This window comes from Molossus molossus, unplaced genomic scaffold (assembly GCF_014108415.1).
Source record: "Molossus molossus isolate mMolMol1 unplaced genomic scaffold, mMolMol1.p scaffold_m16_p_1, whole genome shotgun sequence".
NCBI classification, from domain to species: Eukaryota; Metazoa; Chordata; class Mammalia; order Chiroptera; family Molossidae; genus Molossus; species Molossus molossus.
In genome coordinates this window covers 129914517-129930488 of record NW_023425344.1, presented here as the reverse complement: position 1 = coordinate 129930488, position 15972 = coordinate 129914517, and the positions used below count along the sequence as shown (strand labels likewise).

Below are 15972 nucleotides of genomic sequence, written 5' to 3'. Positions count from 1 at the left end.
AAGACAAAGAGAGAATCCTAAAAGCAGCAAGAGATAAGCAACAGGTTACCTACAAAGGGAACCCCATAAGGCTCTCAGCTGACTTCTCACAAGAAACACTACAGGCCAGAAGAGAATGGCATGAAGTAATCAAAGTCATGAAAAACAAGAATCAGAATCCAAGACTACTCTACCCAGCAAGGCTATCATTCAAAATAGAAGGTCAAATAAAGAGCTTCCCAGACAAAAGAAGGCTAAGGGAATACATTAGCACCAAATCAGCACTGCAAGAAATGTTAAAAGGACTGCTGTAATTAGCAGTAGAAATGGGAAGAAAAATAGGACCACACTAAACAAAAATGGCAATAAATAAGTACATATCAATAATCACCTTAAATGTAAATGGATTGATTGCTCCCATAAAAAGACACAGAGTAGCTGATTGGATAAGAAAGCATGACTCATCTATATGTTGTTTACAAGAGACACACCTCACAACAAAAGACTCACATAGGTTGCAAGTGAAGGTATGGAAAAAAATTTTCCAAGCAAATGGAAAGCAAAAAAAAGCTGTGGTAGCAATTCTCATATATCTGATAAAATAGATTTCAAAATGAAGACCATAACTAGAGACAAAGAAGGCCACTACATAATATTAAAGGATCTATCCAACAGGAAGATTTAACCTTCATAAACATATATGCACCCAATATAGGAGCACCAAAATATATTAAAAATCTTCTGAAGGACTTCCAAGGAGAAATCGACAACAATACAATCATAGCAGTGAACTTCAACACCCCGTTGACAGCACTGGATAGATCCTCTAGGCAAAAAATTAGCAAGGAAACAGAGACTCTAAATGAAGCACTAGACCAAATAGATTTAATAGATATCTACAGAGAATTACACCCCAAAACTACAGAATTCACATTCTTCTCAAGTGCACATGGGACATTCCCAAAGATAGACCACATCATAGGACACAAACTAAATCTCTACAAGTTCAAGAAGATTGAAATCATATCAAGCATCTTCTCAGATCACAATGGCATGAAACTAGAAGTCAATTGCAAGAAGAACATGCAAAGACATTTCAACACATGGAGGCTAAATAGCATGTTATTATACAATGAATGGGTCACCGAGGAGTCAGGGAAGAAATTAAAAACTTCTTGGAAACCAATGAAAATGAACACACAACAACACAAAATCTGTGGGATGCAGCGAAAGCAGTTCTGAGAGGGAAGGTCATAGCACTACAGGCCTACCTCAAAAAACAAGAAAAATTTCTAATTGACTGTCACAACTTAAAGAATTAGAAAGCAAACAAAAAGAAAACCCCAGAGCAACTAGAAGGAAGGAAATAGTAAAGATCAGAGCAGAAATAAATGACAGAGACCAAAAAAACAACTCAAAGGATCAATGAAACAAAGAGCTGGTTTTTCGAAAAGATAAACAAGATTGATGGACCCTTAGCTAGACTCACCAAGAAACAAAGAGAGAGAACCCAAATACACAAAATCAGAAATGAAAGAAGAGAAGTAACACCACCACGGAAATAAAAAAAAAAAAAAACGTTAACTACTACTATGAACAACTATATGGCAACAAATTCGACAATCTAAGCGAAATGGACAAATTTCTAGAAACACACAGTCTCCCAAAACTACTCCCAGAAGAGATAGAAAACTTGAACAGACCAATAACAACTAAGGAAATTGAAGAGGTAGTCAAGACTCTCACAGCAAACAAAAGCCCAGGCACAGATGGCTTCACGGGGGAGTTTTACCGAACATTCAAAAAAGAACTAACACCCATTCTCCTCAAACTATTTCAAAAAATTCAAGACCAAGGAAGACTTCCAAACATGTTCTATGAGGCCAGCATAATTCTAATTCCAAAACCAGAAAAAGACACTACGAAGAAAACTACAGGCCAATATCCCTGATGAACGTAGACGCCAAAATCCTAAACAAAATATTACCAAATCGGATCCAGAAATACATCAAAAACATTATTCACCATGACCAAGTGGAATTCATTCCAGGGATGCAAGGCTGGTACACTATTCACAAATCAATAAATGTGATACACCACATAAACAAAATGAAGAATAAAATCATGATCATATCAATAGATGCTGAAAAACCATTCGACAAAATCCAGCATCCATTTCTGATAAAAATGCTCAGCAATGTGGGAATAGAGGGATCATATCTCGACATAATAAAGGCCATATATGAAAGACCTACAGCCAACATCATACTCAATGGACAGAAACTAAAAACATTTCCATTAAGAACTGAAACAAGACAGGAATGTCCACTTTTGCCACTGTTATTTAACATTGTACTGGAAGTCTTAGCCACAGCAATCAGACATGAAGAATAAATAAAAAGGGATCCAAATTGGAAAGGAGGAAGTGAAACTGTCATTATTTGCAGATGACATGATATTATACATAGAAAACCCTAAAGACTCCATCAAAAATCTACTAGACTTAATAAATGAATTTGGCAAAGTAGCAGGATACAAAATTAACGTCAAAAAATCGACGGCATTCTTGTACACCAATGATGAACTCACAGAAAGAGAAACTGAAAAAACAATCCCATTTACCATCGCGCCAAAAAAATTACGATACCTAGGAATAAACTTAACAAAAGAAGTAAAGGACCTATTTGCAGAAAACTACAGGTCATTGAAAAAAGAAATAGAGGAAGATATAAAAAAGTGGAAGCACATACCCTGTTCATGAATTGGAAGAATTAACATCATTAAAATGTCCATACTACCCAAAGCAATCTATAGATTCAATGCAATCCCCATCAAAATACCAACGACATATTTCATAGAACTAGAACAAATACTTCAAAAGTTAATATGGAACCAAAAAAGACCCCGAATAGCCACAGCAATCTGGAAAAAGAAGAACAAAGTAGGTGGGATCACAATACCAGATATCAGGTTATACTACAAAGTGACTGTAACCAAAACAGCCTGGTACTGGCACAAGAACAGGCATATAGACCAGTGGAACAGATCTGAAAACCCAGAAATGGACCCAAGGCAATACGCTCAATTAATATTTGACAAAGGTGGCAAGACCATACAGTGGAGTAAAGACAGCCTCTTTAATAATAAATGGTGTTGGGAAAACTGGACAACTACATGCAAAAAAAATGAAACTAGACCATCAACTTACGCCATACACAAAAATAAACTCAAAATGTATAAAAGACTTAAATGTGACCCATGAATCCATAAAAATTCTAGAAGAAAATGTAGGCAACAAAATTTCGGACATCATACGGAGCAGAATTTTCACTGATACATCACCTAAGGCAACAGAAAGAAAGGAATAAATGAACACATGGGACTACATCAAACTAAAAAGCTTCTGCACAGCAAAAGAAACAATCATCAAAATAAAAAGGCAACCCACTGTATGGGAGAACATCATTGCCAATGATACATCAGATAAGGGGTTAATTTCCAATATATATAGAGTGCTCATACAACTCCACAAAAGGAAGACAAAGAACCCAATTAAAAAATGGGCAGAGGAGCTGAATAGACACCTCTCCAAACAGGACATACAAATGGCCAAGAGACATGAAGAAATGCTCAACATCACTAATCATCAGAGAGATGCAAATTAAAACAACAATGAGGTATCACCTCACACCGGTCAGAATGGGCGCCATCAACAAATCATCAAACAACAAGTGTTGGCGAGGGTGTGGAGAAAAGGGGACTCTAATACACTGCTGGTGGGAATGCAGACTGGTGCAGCCGCTGTGGAAAACAATATGGTGTTACCTCAAAAAATTAAAAATTGAACTTCCATTTGACCCAGTGATCCCACTGCTGGGAATATACCCTAAGAAGCCTGAAACACCAATCAGGAAGAATGTATGTACCCCCATGTTCATAGCAGCACTATTTACAATAGCTAAGATCTGGAAACAGCCCAAGTGTCCATCAGTAGACTAATGGATAAAAAAGCTGTGGTACATATACACAATGGAGTACTATGCAGTGGTAAGAAAGTAAGATCTCTTATCCTTTGAGACGACATGGAGGGACCTGGAAAGTATTATCCTAAGTGAAATAAGCCAATCAGAAAAAGACAAATACCACATGATCTCACTTATATACGGAATATAATGAACATAACAGTCTGAGGAATAGAGTAGATCCCAAAACATGGAAGTAGGGCACAGAGTGACATCCCTCAGAAGAGGGGGTGGTGAGGGTGGGAAGAGATAAACCACAGAACTTATATGCATGTATGCATGACCAATGGACATGGACAACTAAGCCGGAGACGGGGCGGGGGTAGAGTGGGGAGGGGAGTGCCAATGGGGTAAAAAAGGTAAAATATCTGTAACAAAAAAATAAAAATTAAAAAATAAATAAATAAATGGAAAAAAAAGAAGATAATATGATTAAAAATGTACTGTACATCTGTAATTTGTAATACTTTCAACAATAAAGATAAAATTTTAAAAATCAAAAAAAAAAAAAGAAACTCTCCTGGGAATATCTACTAGAAATGCATCTTCCAATAACATTACAGTTTAATACTATAATTCTTATCACAATACCATTCACTAGGTACTGTATATAAATTAGATCTTGGAATCTGAGCAAATACTAATATATTTGATCTTTTTTTTTTTATCCTCACCTGAGGACATTTTTTGGTATTTTGTTCAGATGGAGGGGGAGAGAGAGACAGAAAGAGAGAAACATTGATATGAAAAGGACACATGGAGTTGTTGCCACCTGCACAACGCAACCAGGGACCGGGGACAAACCGCAACCAAGGTACGCGCCCTTAGCGGGAACTGATCCCAGGTCTCTCTGGACTGCAGGCCGACGCTCTAACCACTGAGCAAAACCGGCTAGGGCTATATTTGACCTTTTTATTAGTTAACTGGTGAAGAAAGTTGTTTAAATAAGAGAAAGGACATTAAAATGAAAAAGAGAGTGTTGGGTAAATGGAAAGATCACAAACAAAATTTTACTTATTGCAGGGACAACTTAACAAATAAATATATTCACCTTTAACAATCTTCTTTGCACAGTCATTATACACTTGCTCTTGAGATGTGTTTGACTGGAATACCCGATCAAATGCATAAGGCTTGGTCTGAAAAACAAAAACAAAAGTTTCAACTACACAAATTAAAGGTGAATGGATTTCTAAGCTCCTTTAAAGGTATCACTGTACATTTATTTAACCTTCACAATAGAATATCTAGTACGTATCACTTCATGTCATAGAACCTTTGTGAAAAAGATCTTAGGGTTCACCAAGTACAAATCCACTTAAACTCTACAAAAACAAGAAAGTTTGTTTGAGTCTTTGTTGTATTTCCAGAGCCTAGCACAGTAATTCTAATTACTCTATTATGGTATACACTCAAATACTGTGAGTGAATTTTGATTTAATGAGCGTCTACTGTGGCAGGGATTGAGACTATATTTTCCATACTAATATCATTTTGCAGATAAGGAAACTAGAATCTTGAAAGGTATAAAAACTGTGACAATATTAAAATTCAAACCGAAATCTCCAGTCTTTCATCAGGGCTCTTTCCATTACTCCATTCAGCTCTACAGTTTACTGCAACAGCTTTTCACTCACTCATTCACTTAACAAATATTTATGGAATGCCCATAATGCTAGACACCATGCTACAATAATTAAGACAGATTTACTCTCTCTTTTAGGAACATAAGTAATTGTCAGGTTGTCATCTGACAAATAATTAAGTGACTAGAATTCTGACTCATGCAACACTGTTAATGAAAATATTATGAGCGTTTAACAGGAGAACTTGAGTCTGGAGGAAGACAGAAGAAATGTCAGGAAAACACTGGAGAAGGGATGTTGCAGAACTGAAGAATAAATAGTACTTAGCTCACTGCTGCTCTCTTCAAATTAGTCAAGAGAGAGAGTGAGTACGGTAAGTAGTACAGGCATCGGAAATAGGAGCTTAAAGATGCCAAAGCAGAAAGGAGCTTGTAGCATTCAAGAAACCAAATGACATAAAGTTTAAAGTACAAGAGGCAAAGATCAAATGCAAATGTCAACACAGTGAAAACGGTAACACTTTAGTGTTATTTTGAAAATAGTTATGACCTTGTGGGCACCCAGAAAACATCTTCGGGACTCCACCTTGGGGACCACATTTAGAAAGCTGTTGATGTAGTATGAGAAGGCGCAAGGGGTACAGAATGAAAAATCAGAGTACAGTGTCCACGCAAATCAAGGAGGAACTTTCAAGGAGGAAGCACTTGTGTCAAATATAGCTGTGAGGTCAAGGCAAAACTGAAAAGTATCCAATGATAAAGATCAGAGTGTAATGGGTTGGAAAAAAAAAGAAGATAACCACATAGATTTCTATCTGGCTGTGGATCTAAGAAAGATATTTTTTTTTGTTTTGTTTTGTTTTAATCCTCATCCGAGGACACTTTTCCATTTTTTTGTACAGACAGAGTGGGAGGGAGAGAGAGGAAGAGAGAGAGAGGGAAACATCGATGTGAAAGGGACACATCGAGTGGCTGCCACCCGCACGACCAACCAGGGCCGGGGACAAACTGCAACCGAGGTACGTGCCCTTAGCGGGAACCGAACCCGGGTCTCTCTGGACTGCAGGCGGACGCTCCAACCGCTGAGCCAAACCGGCCAGGGCTAAGAAAGATATTTTTTTAAGATGGGCAAGACCCGAGCAAGTTTCAGTGCTCAAAGGAATGATCTAGTAATCTAGGAAAGAAAGCAAGCATCTATAGATGAAAAGAGATAGGAAAGGGGGTTCCAGGTATTTGAAAGTATGTGTCTGCCTGTTATTTAGTTTTGTCTAAAGAAAAGGAAGGGACCTGGACCCTAAAATACAAAATAATCATGACCCTAGAGAAATTCCTTAACATTGTAGAATACTTCCTAGGTCTTATCTTAAAACAACCCCAAAACCTTACCTTTTTATCCCACAACTCTCTACTCAAAGCTTGGAATAACAGTAAGAATGAAGCAGACACTCCAAAAGGCTATATCTGAAGCCATCAGCAATTCTCCTACCCCTTACTACCCCACACTAGATAGGCTGTAAAGCTAACTATCTGCTAGCCTAGCCACATGACCCAGTTTTGAATACTAATATGTGATAGTTTGCTGAGAGGTCTTAGAGAAGAGTTTTGTTTTCCTGATTAAAAAAAAAAAAAGACCATTCTCAGCTGAGGCTGCCCTTTTTCCTTTCTGGAATAAATGTCTAGAGTTGTAACATCCATCTTGCAAACATGACAAAAATGAAGATGAAAAAATCAATAATTAAGGGAGACAAAAGATAAGAGTCAATAAGTAGTAGCAATAAAGGCCAATCTCCAGACTTATGAGAAAAATAACCTCTTCTTTATTTAAACCATTATTTATAGTTTGTTTTCACTCTGCAGTTGAAAGCATTTCTGATGGATATACTAAAATGACCAGCTCTGGCATCAATTGAAAGTAGGCATCTCAATGTCTGATTATTCTTTGGCTAAGACATATATAAAAATATCCTTTTGCTAAGATGCCACTGAGTCATTAACATTTAAACCTACGGGTATGGCTAAAAAAAAAGCCAATATATGGCTTTACTGATTATACAAGATGTATTCATAATAAACAATTCTGGAAACAAACACAAGAACATTCAAGATAACAATCACCACCCAGAAATAAGCCATGCTATTTTTCTATGCAAAAAGAAAATAATTTTCTCTATTTATCCAGCAAACATTTATTTAGCACCTATAAGGCATGAGATATTGTAAATGAGCAACAATTTTAGAAATGCTATTTCATTAGTAGACTATAGTGTTCAAAGAACAGAGGATAATAATAGTCTTAAATACTAAGCTAATATTTTATAAACTAGGACTTAATGTAAGTGATCCAGTAATGTTAAACGAATTGAAATGGAGATACTCTCTAGTCTTAAAGAACTTACATCCTGGTAAAGAGTCAAGAATAGATTACAACTAGCCAAAATATACATTTAATAACAGATATACTAAAAAAAGGTATGCAAGCAAAACTTAAACAATGATTAATTCTAACTTTGCTTGCAAGAAACAAGTTAATCAATAGAAAACATAAAAGTATGAAGACAACTGCAACCCTCCAAAATAAGTCAAATAACAAAATTTTATTAAAATAAACATTTAAAGAATAGAAAAAACACTACTAAACTTTTAAGTCCTTATCTCCATTTGTAAAAACAGTGCTTAGAAACCATTTAGAAAGAGATATGGTAAAAATAATAGGTAATAGTAAAGTCTGCCTTAGAAGTACACTATGCAGCTGTTTACTCTGGAACCACCATATAGCAAATATGCAAACTACCTCTACAACCTTATTAAAGTAGGACTATGAATATACAAACCAAAACAATCAAGCGAGGGCTGAGTGATCTGTTTAGAAGTTATATCCTTGTTAAATAAAAAATTTAACTTAGCCCTGGTCGATTTTGCTCAGCGGTTAGAGCAATGGCCCATGGACTGAAGGGTCGAGGGTTCGATTCCTGGTCCAGGGCATGTATCTGGGGTTGCAGGTTTGATCCCCGGCCCCAGATGGGGTCATGCAGGAAGCAGGCAACCAATTGAGGTGTCTCTCTCACACCAATGTTTCTTCTCTCTCTCTCCTTCCCTCCTTTCCACTCTCAAAGATCAACAAAAGCCCTGGCCAGTTTGGCTCAGCGGTTAGAGCATCTGCCTGCGGTCCAGAGAGACCAGGGTTCGGTTCCCGCTAAGGGCGCGTACCTTGGTTGCAATTTGTCCCCGACCCCGGTTGGTTGTGCGGGTGGCAACCACTTGATGTGTCCCTGTCACGTCAATGTTTCTCTCTCTCTCTCTCCTTCTCTCTCCCTCCCCCTCTATCTGAATAGAAAATGGAAAAATGTCCTCGGGTGAGGATAAAAAAAAAGATCAACAAAAAATTAACTTAAGTGTTTAGCATTAAGTCAATAAAACATCAACATTTTAATTCCAAAACTAAATTATAATTTTATTAAGGCAATTTTTTTTATTAGAGATCTAGCCATCATTCCTGGCTTTCTGGTATGAAAAACAAGACTCATGAAACATAAAACCTATTTCTAATCATCTATATATAATTAAGGCACATCTCCAAACTAATAATCTTTCAAATAAATTAAACAAAGGAAGCCTCAATATGTGAACATCTATATTTTGTTCTTTTCTTTTAAAAAATATATATTTTTGGCATCCATATTTTAAAACCTGGTTCTTGGCCTTGAACTGTGTATTATGCACTCTCTATTTCTATGTATCTTTAAAGTGACTTCAAGTCACAAGATTCATTGACATGTGACTTAGGCTTCAAGAGAACAAAATGAAATAAAAATGTTTATCTGAACTGTAACCATACCTTAGATTTCTTTCTTTTTTTTTAAATATATTTTTAAAATCCTCACCGGACGATACTTTTCTTTCCATTTTTATTGTCAGAGAGAGTGGGAGAGGGAGAGAGAGAGACAGAGAAACATCGATGGGAGAGACACATTGATTGGCTGCCTCCTGAATGACCCCGACCAGGGCTGGGGACAAACTTGCAACCGAGGTACATGGCCTTGGCCAGAATCAAACCTCGACTCTTTGGTCCTCAGGCTGACGTTCCAGCGCTGGGCCAAACCGCCCAGGGCCCTTAGTTTCTTAACTGAAGTGGTTCCTGTCTGAGTCTGATGAACAACAAATCAGGTAATTAGGGATACCCTCTGGCAGGGACATACCTCTCTCTGGAATTCTGAACAGTAATCATCAAATCACTTGAGATTATATGATACTAGATTTTCCTTAGTTTTGACATGGATTATGGGCTAACATCCCACAATGTAAAGGTATGTGATTATGGCTCCTTATTCTTTTTAAATTTTCACTGTTAAGGTAAACAGGATCAGCTCTGGGACAAGGAGCTCAGTTGGTTAGATAGTCCTCCTGATTTGCCAAAGTTTCAGTTTGATTCCCATTCAAGGCAACAAGACTCAACCAATGGGATGCATAAATGAGTGGAACAGCAAATCAATGTTTCTCTCTCTCCCCCTTCTTTTCTCTTGCTAAAAATCAATAAATTAAAAAAAAAAAAAGTAGCCTGGCCAGTGTGGCTCAGTGGATTGAGTGCCGTCCCATGGACTGAGAGGTCCTAGTTTAATCCAGGTTAGGGCACATGCTGGGGTTTTGAGCTCAATTCCCAGTAGGGGGCGTGCAGGAAGCAGCCTATTGATGTTTCTCTCTCACATCAATGTTTCTAATTCTCTCTCCTTTCCTCTCTAAAATAAATAAATACATACATAAAAACATTAAAATAAATAAATAAACAGGATCAAACACCAAATCATCTTTCACTTAAAAAAAGGAAATCCTATTGTGCTGATAACCTAATCCGGTTTATTTTGTACTTTCGGTGAAATACATAAAACAGCCTGTTTTTGGTTCTGGCAGCCTCTACAGTATACTACATAAGAAACAATGATTAGTAAAGACACTTAATGTAAACGTGAATGTTCCATTTTTTTTGTTGTTAATCCTTACCCGGGGATATTTTTTCCATTAATTTTTTTGAGCATGGGAGGGAGGGAGAGGGATTGGGGTGGGGGAGAAGAGAGGGAGAGGGAGGGAGAGAGACAGACAGACATAGATGTGAGAGACATCCATCTATTGCCTCCAGCATGCCACCCACTGGGACCGGGGATTGAACCTGTAACCCAGGTACGGTGCCCTTGACAGGGAATTGAACCTGAGACCCTTTGGTGTGCAGGCCAAGGCTCTAACCGTTAAACCACCAGGGCACTGTTCCATTTTTACATCACATAAAAATACAGGAGTAATTTTGTTGTATGGATTTTTTTCTGCTTTCAGCAGGCTAATGTGAACTTACATAAGGAGTTTCCCTTGTCCTCCCTTTTTCTGTGGTATCAAGTTTTCTTATTTAAAGCAAATAGGTTTTGCTTGTATCATTTCAAGGTTTTCATAAAATAACTCACTTATTTCATACAACATGTGATATTTATAGCACTCATCAAACTAAAAATATGAAAAACGGCAAAACAGAAACATGTTAAGATTACAAGATTTGTCTCTCATGATATTAAAAATAACTACTTGAGTAAAAGGAAGAAATTCTAGATAAAATATAGAAAACCAAACTTAGATGAAAATCAGAATCCTTAAAAATTATTTTCTACATGAGCACCTTATACTTATAATTCAGTAACATTATAAAGCAAAATATTTTATTCTTTAAACTTTGATTTAACTAGAAGACTGTAAATAAACTTTTAAAATCATGTTTAAAATAATTTAGTTTTAAATTCTGCATTGCAACAATTCCTTCTTAAACTATTTATTTTGAATCAGGATCAAGATCCAATAAAACAAACCATACAAACCAAGAGAAGATTTTATTTAGACTTTCTAATTTACTTTCCCCAACAGCCATTATACCTTCCCAAGCAACCTTTAGAAAATAAAATAACTCGTCCAGCTGGTGTGACTCACTGATAGAGCTTAGACCCATGCACCAAAAGGTTGCCAGTTCCATTCCCAGTCAGGGCACATGCCCAGGTTGTGGGCCCAATCCCCAGTGGGGGGCATTCAGGAGGCAGCCAATTGATGTTCTCTCTCATCGATGTTTCTCTCTCCCCCTCTCCTTTCCTCTCTCTCTCTAAAAATCAATAAAGAAAAAAGTATTTAAAAAATAAAAGAACTCATTTAAAAAAGTAAACAAAATGAAACCTCAAATTAATGACATACTACTATGTGCAAAATATTAGTTCCTGAAAATAATGAACTTAACAGGTTGCCTTACATTTCTAAAGGCTTTGTCACTCAATTGTAATGTACTTCTGCTTATACATTTTTAAAAACTAGACTAAAATGCCTGCCAGTTTACCTAAAGGCCAACTTAACTGTTCATCACTGTTTCACAGCTCAATCATCTATCCATTATCATTTAAATTTATTTACATTACTAAGTAAACATATAAGACACTTATAACTTTATCCAAAGGAAATCTAGCATAAATGTGTGCTTCCAGTCGTAGTTATGTACTTGTTTCAACTATTTCCTCATATTTTGTCATATTTGGGCTGCCTTCTAACCTAATCTTAATACATTCTGTGAATCCTATATTCTAATATTAAAAAAAAAAATCTTGGTAATACTTATAGATTTGTGTAAACACACACAAAAATTCTGGAAAAGACATTCTTAATACAAGTAAAAAAGGAAAATAGTTTTGATGTATCAAGCACTGTTGAGGCTGAGTAATCACAAAAACTTGATGAGAAACTAGCAGCCTCATTTTCACCAACTAACAACCCAGGCGTTGTAAGCCTCCTAATTCCATGTAAAATACATCATTCTAAAGGAGGATAACTACTTATATGCTTAACTTCTTGGCATCACTAGTATGTCATTTATAGCAAAAGTTTTTCTTGTGGACTTTGTTAACAAAAAAACCACCTTGCAGTCTTCACAGAAGTAGCTGGCAGTTGTTAGTAACCTAATGACTTGTTTGTCAAAAGCCTAACAAGCAACATGACCAACATTCATTCTCTAGACCTAAACTTTGGAAACTTTCATATAAAAACTCTAACTTGTCAATGCTTTTATTTTTTTTATTTTTTTATCCTCACCCGAGGTCACTTTTGGATATTTTGTTCAGATAGAGTGGGAAGGGGAGAGAGAGACATCGATGTGAAAGGGACACATCGAGTGGCTGCCACCCACAGGACCCACCCAGGGCCAGGGACAAACTGCAACAGAGGTACGTGCCCTTAGCCGGAACGAACCCACGTCTCTCTCGACCGCAGGCCAACGCTCTAACCGCTGAGGCAAACCGGCCAGGGCTAATTTGTCAATGCTTTTAATTATCACTGTCCTATGACCACTTTGTCCTATTTCCAAACTAAACTGTCCAAACAATATGCTAATTATGAAATGCTATTAGAAAAAATTAACATTAAAATTTTGTACCATAACAATGTAGAAAAAAGTTCTGCCACATGGCATTACCAAGAAAGATTTAATTTTTAGTTACACTGCTCTGTATGCAGTATCTTAGTATCCACTTTAACCTCCTTTACTTAACAATACCAGACATCAGACCTCAAAAAAAAAAGTTATCTTTTTAAATCAACCTTACATTCTGGTATCAGCATACTCTGTTATGTTATGTTTTATACCACAAAGGCACAATATTTCACCATCTTTGGGATTATCAAAATAACTTTCTTGAATGTCGATCTTAATTATAGAAGTAGGAAGCTAATACTAACATTAAATCTATTTACTGGTCAAATTTTATGTTTTAAAAACTTTCCTTTTATAATGCTCTGATAAACAAAAAGTTAACACTCTTAACCTAGACTGCTACCTGACAAAACCCAGTAAGAGTGAGATTATGGGTCTTTCTGGGCATTTGTTCGACCCAATCTGAAATGGCCCCATTTCCAACAAAATTGATCACTCTGATTTAAAAAGAAAATTCACTATTTCTTTTTATATAGTTATTAGGCCTTTTCAATTGTTAACAAAAGTTGAGTGGATAAACATCACCTGTAGTTTTTCTGGTATTTTTTTCCTCCTATGGCGGGGAAAGCAATACGGTTCAACACGTAGTTACATGTGTCTATAAAACTAAATGTCTTTACTATTTAAGATACAGTGGGGCTGGTCTCATAACGTCCCTCGCTAAATTTTAATCTTAGATATTTTACAAATGCAAAATTGGGGGTAGTCCAAAACCCCAAGAGCCATCAGCAACAGTAACTGCACACAGACACTCAACTTGCTCCCAGAACAGTTCCTCCAGCGCCCCAGGTGGGGGAGTGGCCCAGAGTGAGACCAGGCCGGCGCCAGCCATCTTCCGGCACAGGAGACCGGGTGGGGCGGTCCAGAAACAAACACCTGCGGAGCCAGGCCGTCTCCCGTCCTGGGTCAGCTGACCCGGCAAACTCCGAGGGTCGGGGACACCACTGCTCTACTTTCTGCACCACGCCACTTTCCTAAACTCCAGGCCCAGCCAGGCCCGCGACAGCGGGACAGCGGCAACTCACCGCAATCATGACCGTGTCTTCGCCCTGAAACTTGGCGATGTACTTATCGCCGCGGTTCACTTCAGACTCGTTGAGAGGTCTGAAGCGGCACATGACTTTGATATTGCACTCGGCCGGGTCCGCCATCTTCCTCGCTGCCGGGGGCGGAGGCCAGGAACCACTCCCCAACGCTTAAGTCTTGGAGGAAGCAAGCCCGAGCTGAGGATCTAGGGTCGCGATGGCCGAGAGAATCAGTCTGCGGTGTCCCGCTTTCCCCGGAGGGGGAAACCAGGGAACCAAGACTCGAAGCGCCGGCAGCCGTCGCCCTGAGGCTCACTTCCGATCCATCATGGCAGCCATGGCGGTGGCGGCGGCGGCGCCGGGTGGAGCGTCCGCGGCTCCTCAGCTTCCCCCTCACCAGCTTAGGCAGCCTTCAGGGCCTGGGGGATTCTGGAAACAAGGAAAGCGGTCCCCTCCTATCTCAGAGAAAGCAGGCCGTGCCCGCCGTTTCCCCGCCCGGCTGCCTACTAGCCTGCTTGCCGGCTGTACCCGTCACTCCTAAAGCTACAGACCCTAGACTCGGCAGCGGCAGCGGGATGGGCGGTGCGGAAGGGGCTCTGCGCAGGCGCGGAGGCCCCTGCGGCTCCTTGACCAATCAGTGCGGGCGCCAGGCCTCGCTGTAACTCTCGCTCAGCATCGCAGATTCAAGTTTTACTGGCTGCTCATTCCCCAAAGTTTAGTCACCTGGCTTGGGCCTCTGCTCCCAGTGGCGCCTGGATGCAGAAATAACCAGAGGAAAGGCGGATGCACTTACCTTTCATTAGGGAAGAATGGATTTGTGAAAATTGTTACAGGACTATGGAAAGCTAGGAAAATTCCAGGACAAGTGGAATAGGTAAACTGGGGCAGGTAAATTGAACAAAGCTAAAAAGCTTTGTAGGCTGCTTATAGCAGGACCTTATCTTGAGAATAAAGGGTTAAAACCTCTTTCTCATAAAAGAATGCTGGAGGGAAGGGAAGGAGAAGTGGAGGAGGGGAATCGTAAAATAACCAGAGCCCACTGAAGCTGTTAATTAGAACAGCAGGGAGGAAGGGAAAGAAGAGTACAGTCTTATTATGCCCCACTATTTAACAAAAGCCATGCGTTGGGATTTAATTACCAGATGCCTCCTATCAATTGTGGAAAAGCCATAAGAAAGAAAACTTTCAGAGTTAATCTGTACCAGGATGTCTAACAGAGGAATTTTTTAAAAATGTATAGACTGGAGGGTATATAAGGCAGAAACCCCTCACCCCACTCACTCTTCAGATTAGCTGAAAGGCCTTCTGAGCTTCATAAGCCAGATATATAGATTTGCTTGCCTTGCTTCATTAATAAATGTGCATGCATTGATTTATTTTTTAACCCACACCCCAGGATATTTTTTACGTTTATCTTCAGACAGAGTGGGAGGGAGGGAGAGAAAGAGAAACATCAACGTGAGAGAAGTACATCAATTGGTCGTTACCCACAGGACCCCAACTGGGCCGGGGAGGAACCTCAACCAAGGCATGTGCTCTTAGCCTGAATTGAACCCGGGGCTCCTTGGTCCACAGGCCAACGCTCTAACCGCTGAGCCAAACCTGCCAGGGCCATGCTTTGATTTTTTAAAAAAGTAAATTAATTTCATCACAATAGAAACAAAGTCTCTCGTATAAATTTATTTGTGTGAGAAGACAAGGATCAAGGTTGGGGACAGCCCTCTCCCCGACTCAGGGCTGCCTGGTAACACCTCTCTGGTGTCTGTGAGAGGTACTTGTCACAAACTATGTTGTCATTTGTTTATTTTGTTTTCATTTGTTTAAATAAAATACTATGTTCCAATAAGGAATGTTTCCTTTATC

At 38.7% G+C, this 15972-nt stretch overlaps 1 protein-coding gene across 2 annotated transcripts in view; it reads right to left on the bottom strand.

Annotated features, from left to right (window-relative positions):
- Nucleotides 1–14678, bottom strand: part of KIF5B (kinesin family member 5B) — a 53460-nt gene extending 38782 nt beyond the window's left edge. For both annotated transcript variants that reach the window (XM_036252979.1, XM_036252988.1), the window contains exons 1-2: nt 14110–14678; nt 5053–5140 (exon numbers count right to left, since the gene is read on the bottom strand). In XM_036252979.1, the coding sequence (XP_036108872.1) occupies nt 5053–5140; nt 14110–14235 (214 nt within the window). In that variant the 5' untranslated portion in view covers nt 14236–14678. The remainder of the gene's footprint in view (nt 1–5052; nt 5141–14109) is intronic.
- Between the last annotated feature and the right edge of the window lie 1294 nt (nt 14679–15972).